We start from the raw sequence: 21,841 nt of genomic DNA on the forward strand, positions 1-21,841 counted from the left end.
CAAACAAACACAAACCTTTTTTTTTTTTTTTTTATATACTATACTATACTATACTATACTACTATACTACTATCTAAGTGATAGCTTAACCTAATTATATATTACATAAAGAAAAAAAGGAAATCACTTGTGATTGTAAATTATTAAGAATTTTTAAATGCTAGCTTATCTATATATATATATCTATCTATCTAAGTGAATAGGAATAGGAAATGAATCTAGTAGGCAGATCCACTGGGTACTGCCTACGGAGTCTTCTTTTTCTAGGACGGTTTTTCAGCTGTCTCGCGAGTATATTAGGGTGGTGATCAACGCGTTCAATATATTTTCTTGCAATTGATTGTAGAACATCACCCACATTGGGCACCTTCAAATCTCTTTCTATGTCCCTATTACGCATGTACCACGGTGCGTTGCACATTTTTCTTAATATTTTCGACTGAGCCACTCTTATTTTGTTTAAATTGGCTTTCGCAGCAATACCGTAAACTTGTAGCGCGTATTTCCAAATTGGGCTGAGTACAACTTTGTAAATCATTACTTTGTTACGAAGCGATAACTTCCCCGCAGTCAGTAGCCAAGACATCTTCCCTGCTTTGGCCATGACCGCTTTCTGTATCATGGTGGTATGACGTCTAAAGGTTAGCCTCCTGTCCAGTATCACTCCCAGGTACTTGTGATGCGTCTTGTGGTCTAAAATTGATCCTTGCAGGCTGATGTTCCCGCAATCCATCGGCCTTGTGGCGAACGTGACGTTTGCACACTTGCTGCTGTTTATGCCAATGTTCCATTTTTGTGCCCACAATTCGAAACATTGGACATATTGTTGAAGGGCTTCTGTGCTTTCCACAATGCTAGTACTTCTAGTCAGCACTGCCGTGTCGTCAGCATATGTCGCTATCAGCACGTCGACCTCATCCAAACCCGTTGCGGCAATTTCGGTGGGCATGTCTGACGTGAATAGCGTATATAGTGTGGGGAAACAAAAAAACACAAACCTACAAAGCAAAACAACCAAAGAAACAACTGCAACAATTTCATGCAACATCGAACTTCGAACATCTTCACGGCTGCCTGATGTACAACACGAACATAGCACAACCAATACACTCGAGTATGACTATGAAAATCTTGGCTTCTCGCCCATCACTTCAAAATATTTAAAACAACTTGACGCACAATCAACAACACAAACCCAACAAAGCTCCTCAACGAACTCAACCCATATAATCTAGAAAAAATCTTAACTTTCTTAAAAGCTTCCAACCTAAACCACAAAATATAAAAATACAAAAATGTACATAAAAATTTACCAACTAAGTAGCCAAACTACAATGTAAAAATCTAAATATACAAATAGACCTATTATCATTAATCTTAAAAGCCGAAGGCCTTGTTGCCAGCGCTTTACCAACTAAGTTAGTCTAGTTTTGTAAACTTCTCTATCTTTAATAATAAATAAATAAATAAACTTGACGCAAAAAAAAAAAAAAATTCTCCTAACCCCCACCTCCCACTAGAGGTTGGCAAACATCAAATTTTGGAAACATCGATGTTTTTCAACATCGATGTTGGGCAGATGACTCTATGGACGATTCTGACATATAGATTAATTTTACCATTGCATATAATATTTACTACACTTCTTTCAAAATGACACTTAAAATTCTACAATGGAACATAAACGGATACTTCAACACTTACATTGAACTATTACTATTTATTAAGCAACCCAATCCGGATATTATATGCCTACAAGAGACTAATCTACAATCAAACACCACCAAACAAATCCTACCATCCTGCATGCTAAACATGGCGTTGGTATACTTATACGGCGAAACATCCCACACAAGACTATCAACCTGAACTCACCCACCTGCTCCATAGGCATCGAGCTTTTAGCCCATCCCAATATAATAATCTTTAACTCTTCTATTTCGCCAAACCAAAGACTATTAGCTACTGATTTAATAAATATTGTTGAGTCTGCTCATAAACCTATAGTTTATGTTGGGGACTTCAACGCGTGGTGCCCGCTTTGGGGGTCCTGCTCCCGAAATTCCGAAGGCTATCAAGTTGAAGAGCTGATAATCAAAACAAGTTTAGCTATTTTGAATGACGGCTCTGCTACTCACCATTCCATTATGGGTCGTTTCATGGAAAAAGTTATATAAATTAATAACTCGAAAACCATGCAAGATAATTCCATCAAATTTTTTTCTAGTATTATTTCTAGTATTATACATTTACCTTTATGTACGAAAAGTGGGTGTGGCCAAACTTCCGCCAAAAAAAAAAAATATACATTTTTTTGGTTTTAAAAAAATTGTTTTTTTCTTTTACTCAATGTTTTTTTGTTTTCTAACGCAATATCGTACATAAAATCATAATTTTCTTCAATTACTGCATTCAGCATCGTCAACTTATGCTTGCTAATGCGCCTTTTAAGACTTACTGATGATATTTTCGGGGCTTAGGACAAGTATTTTTAGAATGGCTGCAAGACTGCTAAGTCCGCGACAGCTATGCGTGCCGCTTGCAGTAATTGTGCTTCTGGGCTACGACGAAACAGGTGCCGTGCTTTCTTTGAGCAATTGCACTTATCATACCAAATAACATTCTAGGACGACTGGTTGATTTTTATTTACACTTTGACATTTTTTTGTTTTGCACCGGAAAAGGGTTATATGAAGTTGCTCAAATGTATGAACAGGGAGAAGGAGGCGTGGCACAGCCAGCATAATATATTATATTTTGATCAGCTCGACAGGCTAGTCGATATAGGCCATGTCCGTTCTGTCCGCTCCTGAATGTTTGAGCAACTGTTTCTCAGCAACTATAAAAGAGCTAGAGCAACCAAATTTGGTATATAGGTGCTCCTATATCAAAACCCGAATATGTAATTTTTATTTTTTTTATTCCTCCCCCTCCCCCGCAAATCGAAAAAAAAAACAATATAAAGGCAGTAGAAAAATCTTTAAAAATCTAATAAATCACAAATAATTGCCTAGTCATGTTCAACCGTTGTGAAGTTTAAAAACGATCGCGAGAAATAACTTAGGAATTAGTCACATTTCAATTTTCAATATAAGACGCGGGTGCATGCTGTCGCGCCTCAAACGTCGGCTGGCCGACGCACAGCGAAAACAGCTTGTTGACGCGTTAGCTGTTTTTTGTGTGTATGTGTTTGTTGCGATGCCCTAGTGTGTTTGCTGCGATACCCTAGGCAAAGTGTATTTAAATGTTGGTGGCGCCCAACTTTAACCTGTCCACTTGTTTTAACTGCGTGTTGCTTTCAATTAAATTTAAGCTAAGATTGCCCTCCAACCATTTAGCATATTTTTGTCATCTGATCAACAAATGTGCACAAAACACCGTACTTTCTCTCGTAATCTGGTCTCATTTAACTGAAGAATGCTGGTATCTATATGTTTAGTAATAGATGTAACTGAAGAGTTCGTTTTGCTTGACACGCTGCAGCGTGTGCTTACGCCACACTTCGAAAAGTGTTGCATGGCTTATTGAAAGGCTTCCCCCTAAAACGTAAATTTGTCAAAAAGTAGCAAAAAGTGCACATTGAGACTAATAGTATTCAATTAGGGATTGAACACCCTACAACATGGACCAAGACTCCACTTTAAACAAAAGTTAAACAATTTTTGTAAACTCATTTCAAAGTTGAAATTTATTTCCAAAAGCTTTACATAGACGCACTTGCTAAAATTACAAATTGTTAGATATATACGCACTCAATAAACAACATATTAGTATTAACATATAGTAGGAACCTGTAGAAATAACATACATTTAAAATTTCAAAGTATGTTGTTTTGTTGAAGAATCAATAATTTCTAAATGCACTGCGCAATTCACTTTAATGTAAGCACGTGCTGTTAGTTTCAACAGCTGACTTTAACAGCTGTTACTGAAAAATTCGCCTGTTAATTTAACATTTGCGGTATGTAACATAACAGCTTGAACAGTTCTAAATATGTTAGCATTCAAATTTTTCAAATCTGCATACTTGTAAAAATCACATTTATATCACTTTTTCCGAGAAACGACCCATAGTGCACTGCTGCACACTATAACTTATCGACAACAATAAATACAAGAACAACAATTACACCAACGCTCTTTAGGTGAAGGCAACACTTTTTTAATTGTTATTTTCACTGATTACACGTTTAATAACAAAAATAAATAACACTCTGCACAGGTTTACATAGGTTTACATATCATATATATCAACAATTGATTCATATTTTAACATTTTTATAACTAAATTGATATTTTTATAATTAAATTAATATTTTTACAAGTTTTTCTTTACAACTCTTCCTCCTTGACGTGCTCTCAACTCTCTCTTGGTGGGTGAGGTTAAAAGTTCAGATGGAGACTGATTGTGTTCGTCCTCCATATAAGCTTGATTCTCAACCATAGACCTGTTGACCAGTTCGTTGCTATTTGTAACTTCAGTTGTAACTTCATTGTTTGTTTCCATTTCAGTTTTCATTTCTTATTTGATCTATATAAATTTCTTGCTTGAGCCCAACTAGCTTTTTTTGGATTTTTATAATCTCTAACCATGACTTTTTGACCTTTTCTATGGTTTTAATGAATTGAATCTTGTTTTTAACAAACGACCGAAAAATAGTTTAGCAGGTGATTCTCCTGTTGTGCAATGCACAGTGTTTCTGTAGTCTATGAGAAATCTATTTAACATGGTGTCGAACTCACAGTTCTCATTTTCTTTAATGTTTGCATATAATATTTTTTTACAGTTTTAACAAAATTTTCTGCTTGTACATTCGTGGATAGATGGTGCAGTCAGTATATGCTTGATATTGTTGTTTTTTATAAATATTTGAAACTATGTGGATGTAAATTGTCCGCCATTGTCACTGACTAACGTATCTGTTGAGCTATTAAGCTTTTTTAATAGCTATTTTTAAGTTTAATAGACATATAAAATCTCAACGAATTTTAAATTACAAGTTTTATTTTGCTGGCAATAGTGCAGGCTTTTTGATTAATGGTTAATGTTCAATTTTACAATTTGTTAATGGTCGGCACTGCCGGCTGCTTTTTATGCGATAACGAAAACTGAAACTTATTGGTATAGAGATCGAATATAACTAAATCATACAAAGTAGTGCAGCTTGTGTGCATAGAGAGAGCGAATCTAAGTTAGAAACGCCTCGTACCAAAATGACGCGCAATAGAAGAGAAGCATTATAAGTAAACGCGCAGTCCAAATGCACGTATTAGAACAAGAGAGCGAATTTAGAAAGTGGCGGTGGCGAGGCACCAACAAAGATAGACGCGAAAGTTTCGCGCTTAAGCGAATGTTAGTTAAATAATCATATGTTTTGTATTGTGATGCTTATTTAACTTTTTGTCTTGAATGACGCAAAATACTCCCCCCGTTTGGATAAGACACGGGCTTTTCAACAAATCTGCTTCGGAAGCACGCATAGTTTTTGTATTGCTCTTCGGATGATGCCAGTTGATGTCTTGATAACAGCAACGCGAGAAACGCCATCAGAGCCAGCGATTAGCTCCACGACGCGAGCTAGTGGCCATTTGAGGGGCGGCAAATTTTCATCTTTTACCAAGACTAAGTCGTTGATGATGACATCAGGCTGGAGGCGCTCGCCATTTAGCACGCTGCTGAAGAAGTGTCAGGTACTCTTCACGCCAGCGTCTCCAATATTTGCTGGTAGTAAGACATGCGCTGTCATCGGTCAAGACGGTTCACGTTGAGCGAAGTGACATCAGGTTCAGGAAACAGAGTCATCGGCACAGTGCCCAAAAATGCGCAGGAGTCAAGACGTCTAGATCTGCGGGGTGCTCTGAAACTGCACTGAACTCGCAGGCTGGACTCCACACGCGACATATGTTTGAGGTCCACATATGGACCTGAGTACTTTGCCTTAAGCTCTGGTAGACGCTCCAATTTGCGTTCTAGATTACAGAAACGGCGATATGCTTGCCCATAAGAATCACCAAGCATTTCTACACCTGGCTTAACGGGGAGGCGAACAGAGAATTCACCAGTGTGCAAGCGAGAGTGCGTTTGCTTGAAGTGTGTTTCGCAATCAAGCTCTTCCTTGGTGTATTTGCTTCTGACATTAGGCAAGGACTCTACTTCCTAAAACCGACGAACAATTTGATCAAGGCTGTGATCAGGATTGGAAGGCGATGCTGGAGTCAGGCGTGTAACCATACACGAGGCAGGGCTTGGCGAAAGTGCTCCTCCTGTCACTATCCAGCCGAGTTGAGTCTTTTGAAGGATGGGCAAACCAGGAGCCATCTTTATTTGCCCAACGCATAACAATTCGAAGAATAGACCTGCACCAATAAGTAGGTCGATTTGTTGCGGTTTATTAAATTCAGGATCAGCTAAGCGAAGATTCGAGGGTATATTCCAAAGATCAGTGTTGATGTTGTAATTGGGTTGATGCCCAGTGATGGACGGTGCTATCAAAACCGAAATATTTGCCGAGTATTCGGATGCACGCGATTTTAGACAAATATCTGCAGAATAGCCTTCTGCGACTACACAGGAATCTCCCAAACCAGATATCACCGTAGGTGACTTGCGCTTGCGTAGCTGGAGATGCTGAGCTAGACGAGAAGTGATGATGTGCACCTGTGAACCAGAATCAAGCAGGGCACGACAAGGAACGAGATTGCCGAATCGACTTCTTATATTGATAATAGCAGTTGCCAAAAGCACAACGTCATGGCTACTATTTTGGGCGATGAGTGATGTTGATGCAGTAGTCGCATGCAGAGAGCTATTAGCTTGAGTGGCGTCAGGTTGATTGTCAAAGTGTAAAAGCGTGTGGTGTTTTGCCTTGCAACGATTGCATGTACTAGAAGTACACTCTCTCTGGCGATGTCCCTTGCGCAGGCAGTTGATGCAAAGGGCTAATTTCTTAGCCTCACGAAAACGCAGTTGTGGTGACAAGTTACCAAAACGGGAACAGTGATATATCAAATGGCCAGTTGAATCACAAAACATGCATTCGTTTGGCTTAGTATAAGTGGATACAAAGGATTTTCTACTGTTAGGAATTTTGCTACTCATTCCCACCTTAGTGCTAGGCGTATACGTTGCCATAGCATGTTCCACATTTTCCAGTCGCTGACATCGACGATCAAGAAATTCAATGAATTGCTCACATGTAGGAATGGTGTCCATCGGCGTTGTTTCCTCCCAATTGGCCTGTGTTGCCTTGTCTACCTTTTGAAGCAGACTATGCACGATGATGCATCCAGCAATCTGCTCAGCACTGCCCAAACTCTGCAACGTGCGGATGTTGGCATTCACAGTGTCCGAAAGAGATCGTAGCTTTACAGCTGACGATGATTCAATGCGATTCAAACTCAAGATGTCAGTAACATGTGATTGAAAAATGAGACGCTTGTTATTAAATCGCCTCTTCAGCAAGTCGAGTGCAATTGTGTAATTAGCACTGCTGATCTCCAGTGAAGAAACAGTATCCAAAGCTGGTCCTTTAAGGCACGAGCGTAAATGCTGGAACTTTTCCACATCTGATAAGCCGCAATCCTTATCAATGATTGATGTAAACATTGATATAAAGTCCGCGAACTTGGTATAACCACCGCTAAAATCCGGCAACTTGAGCTCAGGTAACCGAATGCGACTCTGAGAAAATCCTGCATGACTGTTGGCAACTGAGTCTTGCCTCATTGTAGAGCACAGTGGTGATGTCACTTTTCGTTTATTAATTTCGCGTCGGATTGTAGTTTTTAATAGTACGGCTCGCTCATCAAAGTTTTTACGCAATGCACTTCCGATTTCATCAAAATTAAGCTCCTCTAATGCATCATGTGCAGCGTAAAATGATTTTTGTGCACTCTCAAGCGCCTCAAGCCGCGCAGCTAACTCCTCCTCACAGAGAGTACAGAGGGATTCGGGCAAGAGAGCCTTTGTTTTGTGCACTTGTACGCTTGTTTTTGTTGTAGTTATTGTTTTTACTGATAAGAGTTGGGTCTGGGGCTCGCTCGCTAGTCACACGTCTTTACTCCTCAAAGCTTAGATTGAAACTGTATTCAACATATATATACTAGATTCGCTCTGTAGAAAGCATCAATAAATATTTTTGCTTAAAATGCAACCTGGCATTTTTATGTGCGCTTGGCAATTCCATACGATAAGCAAATTGGTTATTATTAAAAATGGATTTTGAAGATCGAGGTATATAAATTGAGTTGTATGAAAAGATTTTGTGTCAAAATTTGTTAATACAAGCTGCAAATTTATAAAGCCATAATAAAGCGCGTGTGGACGTACGGGTTCCCGATGTGGGGTACTGCTAGCGCCACCAACTTGAACCTAATACAACAGTTCCAGAGTAAAGCGCTCAGACCTATCTCAAATGCTCACCTACTCCACACAAACGAAGTGGTCCACAGCGAGCTCGGAGTCCCCTGGGTCCACCAAGAAGTCACCAGGTTGAGCAGAGCCCATCTGGACCGTCTGGACAGGCATATAAACCCTCTTGCCATTAACCTAATGGATAAAAGCACCACCAGGCGACGTCTCAAAAGGTATCATCCGCTCGACCTCTCACACCGCAGTGACTGAACACCCTCAACAACCAAAAAAGTTTTCTGCATATTTCTGCGATATGTAATGTATGTCAAAAAAAAAAAAGTATTCATATTCATACAAATATAATAACAATCCGGTTTGCGGCTTTTCCGATGGCTTAATATCTATATGGGCTAGAACGACTGAATAACATACAGTGGTGCTCATAGACTTAAGCAACAAGACTTCAACCAAGAACTTAAACGAAAATTAAGAAAAGTTTTTATTTCACAGCTCCAATTATTTGTGTCACATTAGTTCTATATATCAGTGTTCTAATAGAAGAACAACCAAGTTATAAAAATATATATTCAACGAAAAACTTAAAAAATCTGAGACCATCTCCAAAATGTCCTGCTCACATACTTAAGCCACCTGGAAGAAAATGGTTGAAAAAGTTTTAATTTGCCCAATATTCATTAAAATTTTAATAAATTTACTTTTATATTGAGTGGGATGACCTTTCTGCTTAAGAACAGCAGATCAACGCTTTGGCATTGAACCCACAAGACGTGCGCACTGTTGAGGTGTGATTTTCTTCCACTCTTCTTGCAAAATTCGCCACAAATCGTTTTTATTTGCTGTTTTTTTTGGCCAACGACTTGTTTAAGAATTCCCCACAAGTATTTGCCATTGCAAAACATTGATTGTCTCTTAACTAAGCCACGACTTGACTATATTGCTGGTGTGTTTCGGGTCGTTGTCCTGTTAAAATATCCAGGCAAGTCGCAAATTATCGGCACATTCTCCAGATAAATTATAATTATATTATTAAATAATAATAATTCATAATGCCTTCTATCTTCACTAGGGGACCTACGCCCGATGCGGTGAAACAGCCCCAGACCATAATCGAAGAGCCACCATGAGCCACCGCCACCAACGGTCTTCTTCGTGGAATATTTTTCCCAGGTTTATTTAATACTGTCCTACATGGACAACCATTAAATTATGTAATTATACATTAACAGATCTTAATTTCATGTGTGGTATGTTGGCTATAGGGTGAGTGGTATGTTGTCTATAGGCTTTTTTTTTTTTTTAATTCATATATTTTAGCTCTATTGTATAAATGGGGTGTAGAAATGGGGTGTCCGCGGTACGGCCGTTAGGTTATGCGTCGCGAACGTCATCAGTCCTCCTAATTTATTCTAAAACACCTGCGAGCGCGTTCATCTGCGCGCAACTCCGTTGTAACTGCAGCGGCGTAGTTGCTGACTGCCGCCCAGTTTACGCTACTCAGCAGCAATAAAGGGATCAGGTTCTCCACAGAAATATCGCATCCCAGCGAGCTGTTTAGTGTCTGGCGGCTTGCACTAAAACGTGGACAATGCAGCAGGACGTGCTCGGCATCCTCAATTCTGTCGCCACACCAGTTGCAATTTGGGTCTGCTTAGTGGCCAAATCTATGGAGATAGCTGCGAAAACAGCCGTGACCGCTTAAAAGCTGGGTAATGTAAAAATTAACCTCGCCGTGCCTCCTGTTGATCCACGCCGCAATCCTTGGGATGAGGAGGTGGGTCCAACGTCCCTTTGTCGATGCATCCCACTGTCTCTGCCAGTTTTCCAGAGTCCGCGACTTGACAGCGTGTCGCACTGCCTTTTTGCGTTCCTCTGGTAACTCCCGGCCATGGAGTTCGTCGTGGATTTCCGCACGTTCCCTAATAAGCTCGGCGAACGGTGGAATGCCAGCTAGAAGCAATGCTGCGTCGTCGGAGATCGTCCGAAAGCCGCTGCAAACTCTAATTGCCCCTAAGCGGTGTTTGGACGCCAGACCGCGGCTGTAGCTAGCGTAACTCACAGCTTTGTGCCATATCGGCGCCGCGTATAGGATAGTCGCTCTGGTGACGCTGGCAAGCAGCACTCGTCTACATTGCCTCGGGCCCCTCGTGTTAGGCATTATACGTGATAATGTTCTGTTCGTAACAACAGCCTTTGCACCTGTATATGCCAAATGCTCTCTTAAGCTCCGCCTGGTGTCCAGCATCACGCCCAGGTACTTTATGGCTCTTTTTGACTCGATTACAGTGTTGGCCACAGTAATCTGAGCCGTCTCCACGGCTTTGCGGCTGCTAAAAAGAACTGCCTCGGTCTTTTGGGGGGCTATGGACAAGCCAACCGACGACAGCCAGTTGATCACCGTAGTGATGGCCTGGTTGCACATCTCTTGCGCAACGTGGAGCTCCTTCGCCACTACAGCAAGAGCTACGTCATCGGCGAAGCCCACTATATGCACGTCGTCTGCCATCGCCAGCCGAAATATACCATCATACATGACGTTCCACAGGAGTGGTCCTAGGACCGACCCCTGGCGCACGCCACCAGTCACCAGGTGTACTTCGGTTGCCTCGACGGTGTCGTACATCTGCGTCCGGTCACCGATATAGCTTCCAACCACCCGTCGCAGGTGCTCAGGCACGCGAAAAGCCGCTAAAGCCTCCAGGATGCAGCTCCTCTACGCCGTGTTGAATGCGTTCTTTACATCTAGCGTCGCCAACAGACAGTCTTTCTTGGCGCCGCCTTTCCATCTGCTCCCTGCCGTCGCAGCTGAAGCTATGTCGGCAATCTTGCTGATGGCATCTAGTGTCGACTTCGACTTAACAAAGCCATATTGATGTGGCGATAAGCCCCCGGCCGCAGATAGAGCGCATTGTATTCGTGAAGTAATGACTTGCTCCAGCGTCTTGCCTATTGCGTCGATCAAGCAGATTGGCCTGTAGGCTGCTGGATCATCTGCCGGTTTGCCAGGCTTCGGCAGCAGCACCAGTCGCTGCATCTTCCACCGGGAAGGGAATGTGCCCTCCCTTAAGCATCCAGTGAAAAGCGCTCTGAAGATGTCGGGGCGGAGTGCCATCGCGAGTTTGAGGGCGCGGTTCGGGATGCCGTCTGGTCCCGGTGCCTTACTCAGTTTTAGCCTTGTTGCGGCCAGTCTGATCTCCTCTAGCATCACCTCCGTAATCTCGGCCTGTGATTCCGCCGTTGGTGGGCGATCTCATCAGCCATGTGGGGAAACATATGTTCCACTATGGCCTTTAATGATGCGGGATCATTTGGATAACAGCGGGTATTGGCACTAAGACGCTTCACAATTGTCCTATAGGCGCTTCCCCAAGGGGCGTGGTCTGCAGTGTCGCAAAGCTCGAGAAAACAATTGCGTTTGCTGGCTTTGATCAGCCTTTGCAGTTGCCTCCTGCTGGCAACGAACTCAGCATGCCGAGCTCCAAATACATGCGTGCCGTGAGAGCGCTGATACCGGCGTCTTGCTCGGTTGCTGACGGTTCGTGCCTCCGCAATTTCATCATTCCACCAATATACCGGGACATGGTGCCTCCTGTAGCATCCACTTTTAGTCATGCTAGCGTCGCATGCGCACTCTATCACTGCATCGTCTCCTGAACCATCTCCTCGGCGGATGCTGTAGCGTCGACAGGCGCAATCGCCTCTATCTGGGCCTCAAACACTCGTGTATCGAGCGAGTGTGCGCGATATTTAATCCACCGACTCGCTGGCTCGATGCGTCTTGTCGGTCGGTCACCGACGGTGAAATGTATTGACGCGTGATCGCTAGCATTGTAAGCGTTATCTAGGCGCCAACTGCTGGAGGGACTGCTATGACCAGCGGATAGCGGCCTCTAGCATCCGCTACCAGAGAGTCAAGCCTATTCATTAACTCAGTTAGCAGAAGGCTTGGGGCAAGGTACACTGAGTATACCCACAGACCTCCTGCTAGTGCGCGCACATAGTTAGCGCCGCGATAAACTCTGGTCAAAGGAGACTTGACGCTGCTGCAAGCCCAGAGTGCAGCTCTGCCAGATGTGTCAGCGGCCCACATGGGGCCTTCGCCAATCCGGTAGGGCTCGCTCAGTATCGCTAGATCGATCTCTGCTTCGCGGACTGACTGCGATAGTAAGTCCTGCGCCGCAACACAGTGGTTGAGATTTATTTGTAGCAACTTCATAGCGATCTTGGTTGGGCGCTGCTGCCCAGCGGGCATCTGCTGCTCCCAGCTTGATGGCTTGTGTTAGCTCTGCCGTTTGCGCTACAAACAAAGCATTTTGCGTGCTCGCTCTTGCAGGCCGCCGACTTATGTCCAGCAACTCCACATCTAATACAGCAGTTTGTCCGATCGACAGGATTCCGACACCTGCTTGCTGTGTGTCCCATCTCCAGGCATCTGTAGCACCTTGTGCGGGCTTTTTGCTGGCTAAACCGGCTGGTACAGCAAAGTACGCTACTTGCGAGTTCGCGTAGCTCGGACGTAGGTTTTTGACGGTGCATTCGTCTCGTGGAATGCCAGCTTGCTTTGCCAGCGCTTCCTCTACCACCTCCTTGATGACTAGCTCGTCTAAATCCCTAATGGCGAAGTGGGCTTGCTCGGTGATCGAGCGTACGCCTGCGCTAGCGCCTAAGACTACCTCGATTTCATCCCTAAGAGCGCTAGTGCATTCCAGTCCTGCTCCTTTGAGCTCCAGAAGCAGATCGTCTTTTACAGTGCGTCGGGCTCTGCTGACATTGCCACAAACTTGGCTTAGCTTGCCATCGTCCCTCGCGTGACCATGGTGAGCACTTTGCTATATGACATCGCGCTGCTGCTGATAACCAACGCATCTGGTCTGGTCATCTTGAGTGCCGGCTTTCTCGGTGGATTCGCTCTCTTGTTCGTCCTCTTCTGTGCCACCTGCCACTCTGAGCGAGCAGTAGTCGGTGCCTCTTGACGGACAGTTCTGTTTTTTTTTAGGCGGGGTATGGCGATGCCCGGCATCACCATCTCAAAGCCACTTAGGAGTGCGCTGCGGTTGGCCTCTATCCGCTGAAGTTAGAGGATTTTTGGCGAGTGCAGTGGGCGACCTCTGGGAGCTCTTATCCGTAGTCTTCGGCTTTTTTGCTGGGGATGTTTGCGTCGCCATCTCCATACGCTCTTTGCTAAATGCACTTTTCCTTTCGCTGAGCGTTCCGTACAGCTTCGCTGCCACGTCCCTAACCAACTGGTTGACGTGCCTCTGCCCAATAAGCAGCTCATTGTGGCCCTTCAGTGTGGTCCCCAGCTGCGAAAGCTCGTCGCTGTCGTCACTCTCGCCGTCACTGGCCGATTCAACTGCCACGGCCACAGGCGAGGCGGCATTGGGCGTCTCGAGACGCGTCTGGCATGATGAGAGGCGCTGCGGCGGCGATCTTGGCAACGCCGAGCCGGCGGATGAAGCCTTCCAGATTGCTTTAAGGTCCGGCGTAGGGCGTGGATTACTGAATTTGGCCCTGCCTAAAAGTATGCTGTCCCTTCGCTGATCAGCTGGTGATCAAAGATTTCCCAACACTGGTTCGATGCCGCAGGCACTGCTGACTCCCGCATTTTCTCTCAGATGTGGGTGAAAAAAGCAAGCGAAGAAAGGGAAAGAAGAACTTTCTACTTTCTGCACGCGATAGGATGGCACGCCCCGACGCAACTATGTGTGATAGCTGGACGTGCCAGCGTCCTAGTTGCGATCCAAAGCCCGCGTCCAGCTACGCACACATAGTTGCGTCGGGGCGTGCCATCCTATCGCCACAAGCAGGAACGATCAGTATATCAAGTGCTGCGCCCCGGGTAAGCGAGTTGACCGTACACAACCTGCGCTAAGCAAAATTATTGTTGCTTACAGATTAATGACTATTCGGTGGGAAAAACACACTTTCACTGTTGGCTATAGGGTGCGTGTGTGTCTAATTGGGTTCGTCCCAGGGGAGATCCAGTGGATGGGCTCTGCGGAGCCTTCTAATCTGGGCACTGTTATCCAGCAGAGAGTTGGCGAGGACATTGGGATGGTTGTGGAGACGATGGGTATAGCGTTTGCTGGCCTTCTTAATTTCTTCCTTCACCCAGGGGAACTTCAACACTTCATGTATTGTGGCGTTGTCGTGGAAGATCTGAACGTTGGTGGCGACACGGAGCGCTTTGTTTTCAAACGTCTGGATAGTGCGGATGTTCGACTTGCTGGCAGTTCCCCAAAGCTGGATGCCGTACGTCCGGATCGGCCTTATGACTGATCATTAACTTTGAATAGAAGTTCAGCTTGGACTTTCTTCCCATTAGCCAGTAGTAGGCTTTGAGGCGTTCTTCGCTTGTTTGCGCTTCTTGTCGATGTGGGGCTTCCAGGTGAGCCTCCTGTCCAGAGTCATACCGAGGTATTTGGGCGAAGCTTCCTCCTCTTGAGCTTTAGCAGTAGCCCGGGATGCCAGACTCGGTCAAAGGCCTGTTTGACGTAAAGCATGGCCGCCAGACAAATTTGCAATTGAGTGCCAATTGTTTAACACGTGCCACTGTACCACTGTTTCAGCGTCTTCTTTGTTCGCATGATGAAATTTCTTGCGCTCACGGAAAACAATTGTTGGAGGTGTATAATGAGTGTCCAGAATACCACAAAGTTCTTTGTATGATTTTGACACCGGTGAATCTGGGCTGCATAGACTGTGTAGTACACTGTAAGGTGCTGATCCGATCGATCCTAGTAACGTAGACTTCTTTGCGTTTTCTTCACTTATATTCATTTCACAAAAATGTATGTCCAATTTTTCTTTCCAGATGCAAAAAGTTTCACTATTAGGCGCGAATTCGCTTATATTGGACATTTGGTAATATGTGGGCATTGCTGCCGCTGTGAAATTAATTTGTCTTTAAATTTTTTTTTTGTAGTTACTATTTGTAATTTTTACTTGTCTTTAATTTTTGCACAAAATTATATATGCCACCCTTTTTTATTTTTATTCCTCGTCGCCAATTATGTAGTGTATTACACTCCGATCATAAAACAAGCGTCTGCTTCGTTTGACTCCTAAATTCATTGTGTCCGTTTTAATCGATTTTTTTCTGAAAATATCGAAAAGAATCGATTCACTGAGAATCTATTTTTTCGCCGCTCTAGAGTAGCTACTGGAGACGTACTCTGTCTACTGTGTCGACTATGCTCAGGGCAAGTGGGCTGGTTTGAAAGGGAAAATTTAAGAAAACAAGCTAAAGAAAACATGGAAACCAATACGACAAACGCAGGTTTGATAAGAACAAGGCAAAAATAATAAAATATAACGATGGAGACCATGTATTGCTAAAAAATGAAGAGCATCATCAAAGAAAGCTTGATCCAAAGTTTAAAGGTCCTTTTGAAATAATTGAACTATTAGATGGAGATCGGTACATTTTAAAATCCTAAACAAGCAAAAGAACTTATAAGTATGCGCATGAGTTTTTGAGGGCATTGCTAAATAGACAAATAAGTAATGACGTTGATAAAGATTTCCACGACTCAAGTGGAGTTGCGTCAGATTCCCATGTGGGGATATGGATGGCACGGTGGATGCCTTGGAATCCCAAGAGGGTATAGAGTGACCGCACCATAACAGAAGGAACTGTTATGGCGGGGGTCAGTGGTGACCACACCATAACAGACGGATTTGTTATGGCGGGAGTCAGTATGTGGGTGTAAAAGGAAATACACCAGTTGATAAAGCTATGTAATTAGTCAAGTCTGAATTGTAAATTATGACTAAAATGAAAATGTAATTTGTGAAATGTTATCATGAAACCAAATTGCTTATTTTGTCTAAATGCCTCAATACTTATATTTAGAAAAACTAATGAAATGTTTGTTAACGACTAAAATGTCAACGAAGAACTGAAATTCTGTGAATTTTGAATTTGAGAATACTGTGATTTAAAGTTAACACACGAGGACGTGTGATTTGTCAGGAAGACCGTGTCGGATCTAAAATTATTGTTCTCAGTGTATGACAAATACGGTTAGAGGTCTTTGACAGAAAGTGCAAGGTGGCATGTGAGGTGTTTTCGGTAGAAACACAGACTCTTAAGTTAGCTGCAGTGCACTCAAGTTTATTCGCCAAGCGCAATCGTTAATATTAAATTAAACAATTATGTCTGACAACAACAATAATAGTGTTAACCCGACATATACAAGAAAGCAACCAAATTTCTGCTGAAGTGACTTTCATAAAAAAAAATATATTTGTCTCACTTATTCATTCAAGAATTTAGTGTACATAGTATGTACTCGCAGTGCGGCATTATTAGAGTCCAACTGACGTTAGCGGCATGTTCAGCGATATTCTGTATCAAATGTTTCGTAAAATCACTAAGCATACAAGCATGTGTTGCATGCATGTGGTAAAATTAATTAATTTATAATTTTGTTTTACAAATCGATTTGCCTTAACTGTCACTTTGACTGACTTCCACTTTCACTAAAACAGCCTCATTCCCAATTATAAAATAACATAATAACAAGTTCTCCGGAAAGTGATTAAAATGTTTTGTCCAGAACAAGCAAACGCAGACAAAGATGGAGATAACGTGATGATGGACCACGCGTGCAAGGATATGTTGGAGCCAAGGCGCGATATCCTGGAAAGCTTCTTTCTGGTGAACGGAAGGGCACCCCCAAGGGTGCAACTGGAAGAGACGAAGGGAAAGCTTGCCTCATTGGGGGAGCATATCGAGGAGTGCGCGATTATCTACAAAACGGAGCGCACACGCAACTGCCTTATGGAAAAACTATGGCGGAAATAAAAATGGCAGAAATGAAAATGAAAACCATATAAATTTTTGTTATTTTTCTAAGTGGGGTGGCCTTAATATACATATGTATGTCGGATCTAAAATTATTGTTCTCAGTGTACGACAAATAATTTGGCATGTTGCTTTTCATATTCTCGGTCGGTTACATTGTAGTACGCTTTGTTCCGTTGATTCGCCAGGTGGCCAAATAGTTAGAAGTTTGAGAGAGTTACGCACAATACGATTGTCGTGCGTGTATGCTTGAGTCACTGCGAGAGACAGAGACGGTGAGAGGTCTTTGACAGAAACTGCAAGGTAGCATGTGAGGTGTTTGCGGCAGGAACACTCACTCTTAAGTTAGCAGCAGTGCACTTAAGTTTATTCACCAAGCGCAATCTTTAATAATTAATCGTGATTAAACTACATAATTATGTCTGACGACAGTGTGAACCCGACATCAGAAGTGGGATCTGTATCAACTCCTGCAATGTCTGCAGAGCAGTGGCGTGCTATGGTGGAATTGCAGAATCGCAATTTTTTTGAAATGTGCAAAGTCATGCAAGCGTTACCAAAATTTAACCCCGAAGCAAATGGAGCTGATGCGACTCAATGATGTGCAACTGCAAGCCTTTTTATGAATATACAGCAGATCGATGGCAGCGCACTTATCATGATGCTTAGTAGCTGCATGGAGGGTAGTGCTTCTGCGTGGCTGGCACAGATCTGCTACCCTGGCATCAATTGGGAGCAGTTTAAGGAGCTCTTCTTGCAGCGTTTTGAGGTTAAGGAAACACCGGCAGCTACGTTTTTAAATTTGTTGAGCAGCCGTCCAGCCCAAAACGAGTGCCACGCAGTGTACGCAAGCCGTATGGTAACGTCATTGACAACAAAATGGCGCAACATGAACGTAGAGGAAATACCACCACTGTGCTTGCGCATATGGCCAACTTTGACAACCGTTTGCAGCGTTTAGTGTTCTCATCAAATGTGCAAACCAGAAGTCAACTTCAAATGGAGCTGAAAGCTGTAACATTTGATAAAAAGAGGAGTGCTGTAAACACTGATGGTACTAGTGTTTGGACATCTTGCGAATCGGTTCCCGAGCAATGCAGTTAAGTCGGGACCACTCAGCGAGAAGAAGAAGATGTACGAGAAGCGTGTGGACTTTTGCACTGTGGCCCCGCCAAACGGAAAAATAAATGTATCCGGTGAGCTCATTCCATTTTGCTTTGACTCTGGAGCAGAGTGTTTTCTAATCCGAAGTAGTATTGCCGATAAGTTTGATGGCAAACACATTAAGAATATTGTTACAATACGGGGTATTGGCAACGCTGGTATTTCCAGTATGTTACAAAAGTTATGTTAGCTCTATTAATGGAAATATTATAGAAATTCTGTTTCATGTCATACCAGATAAGCATCTCACGAATGATATTGTAATTGGCGGAGATATTAGCTAAGCTTAAAAATAACGAATTGCCGGAAAACTTTGATAAAACTTATGAACTGCGAAAAGCAGCTTTATATAGAAAAATACAAAGAAACGCTAAAACCAAATGTTTGCCTGTAATCCCTAGGGCATTTAGATGGACAGTGATTAATCACGTCCACGAATCTATTATGCATCTAGGTTGGGAGAAAACGTTGGATAAAGTCTATGGCTTTTACTGGTTCGAAAACATGTCGAAGTACGTTCGTAGGTTTGTCGAAAATTGCATCACCTGTAAATTAGCTAAGCCACCAGTAGGAAAATTGCAGGCTGAATTACATCCGATTCCTAAGGTAGCAATTCCGTGGCACACCCTGCATATTGACATAACGGGAAAGATGAGTGGAAAAAATGACTTAAAGGAGTACATTATTGTTTTGGTAGATGCGTTTACAAAATTCGTTTATTTTCATCACACTTTAAAGATTGACACTGAAAGCTCCATCAAGGCTGTTAGAGCTGACGCGTGTTTGTTTGGAGTTCCACAATCGAATCATAGCAGGATCAAGGGCCGTAAGTTTGCAAGTTCAGGATTCCGTGAATTTTGTGCTTCCCAAAAAAATTGAGGCTTCACTTAATTGCTACAGGTATGAGCAGAGTAAATGACCAGGTAGAACGTGTAATGAGCACTCTTAAGAGTATATCGACCGTTGTTGAAACTAGTCAGAGTTCGCCTTACTCGAAGTACAGTTGGCAATGAATTGTGCGGCCAATCGAGTAACTAAGGTCAGCCCATTATTAATTGCTTAATCGGCAGAGGAAGCTAGACCTCTTGGCCTTTTACCGATAGCTGATGAAGAAGAGAATTTAATAGAAAGGGAAAAGTTGAAGGAAACAGGCGAAAGAAAAATATAGAAACTAATGCTCGCTATGACAAACGCAGGTTTGATGAGAGCAGGGCAAGAATAATAAAAGTATAAAGTTGGGAGACCATGTTTTGTTAAAAGAATGAAGAAGCGTCATCAGACGAAGCTCGACCCAAAGTTTAAAGGCCCTTTCGAAATAATAGAACTTACTAGATGGAGATCGATACATTTTAAAGTCCTTAACAAGCAAAAGAACGTTATAAGTATGCGTATGAATTTTTGAGGGCATTTGCCAGAATAGGACAAATAAGTAATGACGTTGATAAAGATTTCCACGACTCAAGTGGAGTTGCGAGAGATTCCCATGTGGGGAATGATGATAAGAATGGCACGGTGGATGCCTTGAAATCCCAAGAGGGGATAGAGTGACCGCACCATAACAGACGGACTTGTTATGGCGGGGGTCAGTATGTGGGTGTAAAATGAAATACACCAGTTGATAAAGCTATGTATATAGTCAAGTCTAAATTGTAAATTATGACTTAAGATGAAAATGTAATTTGTGAAATGTTATCATGGAAACCAAGTTGCTTATTTTGTCTAAATGCCTCAATACTTATGTAATTTGTGAAATGTTATCATGGAACCAAGTTGCTTATTTTGTCTAAATGCCTCAATACTTATATTTAGAAAAACTAATGAAATGTTTGTTAACACTAAAATGTCACAAGAACTGAAATTTGTGAATTTTGAATTTGAGAATACTGTGATTTAAAGTTAACACACGAGGACGTGTGATTTGTCAGGAAGACCGTGTCGGATCTAAAATTATTGTTCTCAGTGTACGACAAATAATTTGGCACGTTGCTTTTCATATTCTCGGTCGGTTACATTGTAGTACGCTTTGTTCCGTTGATTCGCCAGGTGGCCAAATAGTTAGAAGTTTGAGAGAGTTACGCACAATACGATTGTCGTACGTGTATGCTTGAGTCACTGCGAAAGACAGAGACGGTGAGAGGTCTTTGACAGAAACTGCAAGGTAGCATGTGAGGTGTTTGCGGCAGGAACACTCACTCTTAAGTTAGCAGCAGTGCACTTAAGTTTATTCACCAAGCGCAATCTTTAATAATTAATCGTGATTAAACTACACAATTATGTCTGACGACAACAATAATAGTGTGCACCCGACATGTACATATATTTATATGCATGTGTGATTAATTCACAACAAATAAATAAATAGTAATTTTCGCATAATAAATTTGAGATTTGAATTGCTGATGAAAAATAGTTACATATGTCGGAAGGTTCTTATTACTTTGATTATTTTCTTTATTGTCAGACATTTTTATGAGCGGAGCGAGTCTCAGCGTGGCATTCTCTTTCATTTTTTACAAATCAAGACCGACTAGATTCTCAATAACTCTAGACTTTCCCGATATCTCGTTCTCTCAACGCAACACTGAGCCACACTGACGACTGCCTATACAGTCGTCCCACTTTTTTAGTACTGAACAATTACAAAAGGATTCACCTTTTGTAACACTTAAGTATTCGCTTACATAGCTGCGCACACAATTCAAATAATTAACTATGCTCTGACACATTTGCCTAGCTTTCATTTTTAATAAACATTATACAAGAGTATAAAAATGTAACAAGCGATGTCTGGTTTTGTTTCTTTTAAAATAAACATATAATGAAAATAATAATAATTGTAGTGTATTACAACAAGCGTCTGCTTCGTTTGACTCTTAAATTCATTGTATCCGTATTAGGGTTGTTGATAATTTATAAAAATATCAATATATCAATATTTTCCACCAAAAAATTAATATTTATATCGAAATATTTTTCTGCTTGATATATCGCATATCGATAATATTTTAAAACATATTTTCTGATATTTTCAGTTTCGAAACACCTAAAAAAACAAAGTGAAAAAAAAGTGAACATAAATCTTAAAGCAAATTCTGATACTTGCAACATGTGCAGCAAACAAATTAAGACGAGTGGAAACACGACAAATCTTTTATCTCATTTAAAAAATAAAAATCGATAAGCTTACTTGACACGCGCAAAGATTAGAAAGTATTGAATTCAGCAAAATTTTGTGTTAGCGTTGATTTTGTTTCTAAATTTGGGTATTTCACTTATTAATATTGTTATTGTGCAAATTATGTTCTGTTTGATTTGTCTGTATTGTCTCGCATGCTTTTTTTAAGTAATTTGATTTTGTGTTAATAACCAGTTTATTTGTAAATTAAAACTTTATAACTAATTTCCTATTCTAAAAGGCTCCATTGAAGATCCCTAGAGTGTGCGACACAAGATGGCTGTCGATTGAAGGGGCAGTATCTCGTATATTGGATCAATGG

The 21,841-nt window shown here is 42.0% G+C and overlaps 1 protein-coding gene across 1 annotated transcript; it reads right to left on the bottom strand.

Moving 5' to 3' along the window:
- Positions 1-5,805: 5,805 nt before the first annotated feature.
- On the bottom strand, positions 5,806-7,644 carry LOC117134682. Its single transcript, XM_033293141.1, has 2 exons — positions 7,106-7,644; positions 5,806-5,858 (listed from the first exon to the last, which is right to left on the bottom strand). The coding sequence occupies exons 1-2, from the start codon at positions 7,604-7,606 to the stop codon at positions 5,841-5,843; spliced, it is 519 nt and encodes a 172-aa protein (XP_033149032.1). The 5' UTR covers positions 7,607-7,644; the 3' UTR covers positions 5,806-5,840.
- Positions 7,645-21,841: the final 14,197 nt, after the last annotated feature.

This window comes from Drosophila busckii, chromosome 2R (assembly GCF_011750605.1).
Source record: "Drosophila busckii strain San Diego stock center, stock number 13000-0081.31 chromosome 2R, ASM1175060v1, whole genome shotgun sequence".
Lineage (NCBI taxonomy): Eukaryota > Metazoa > Arthropoda > Insecta > Diptera > Drosophilidae > Drosophila > Drosophila busckii.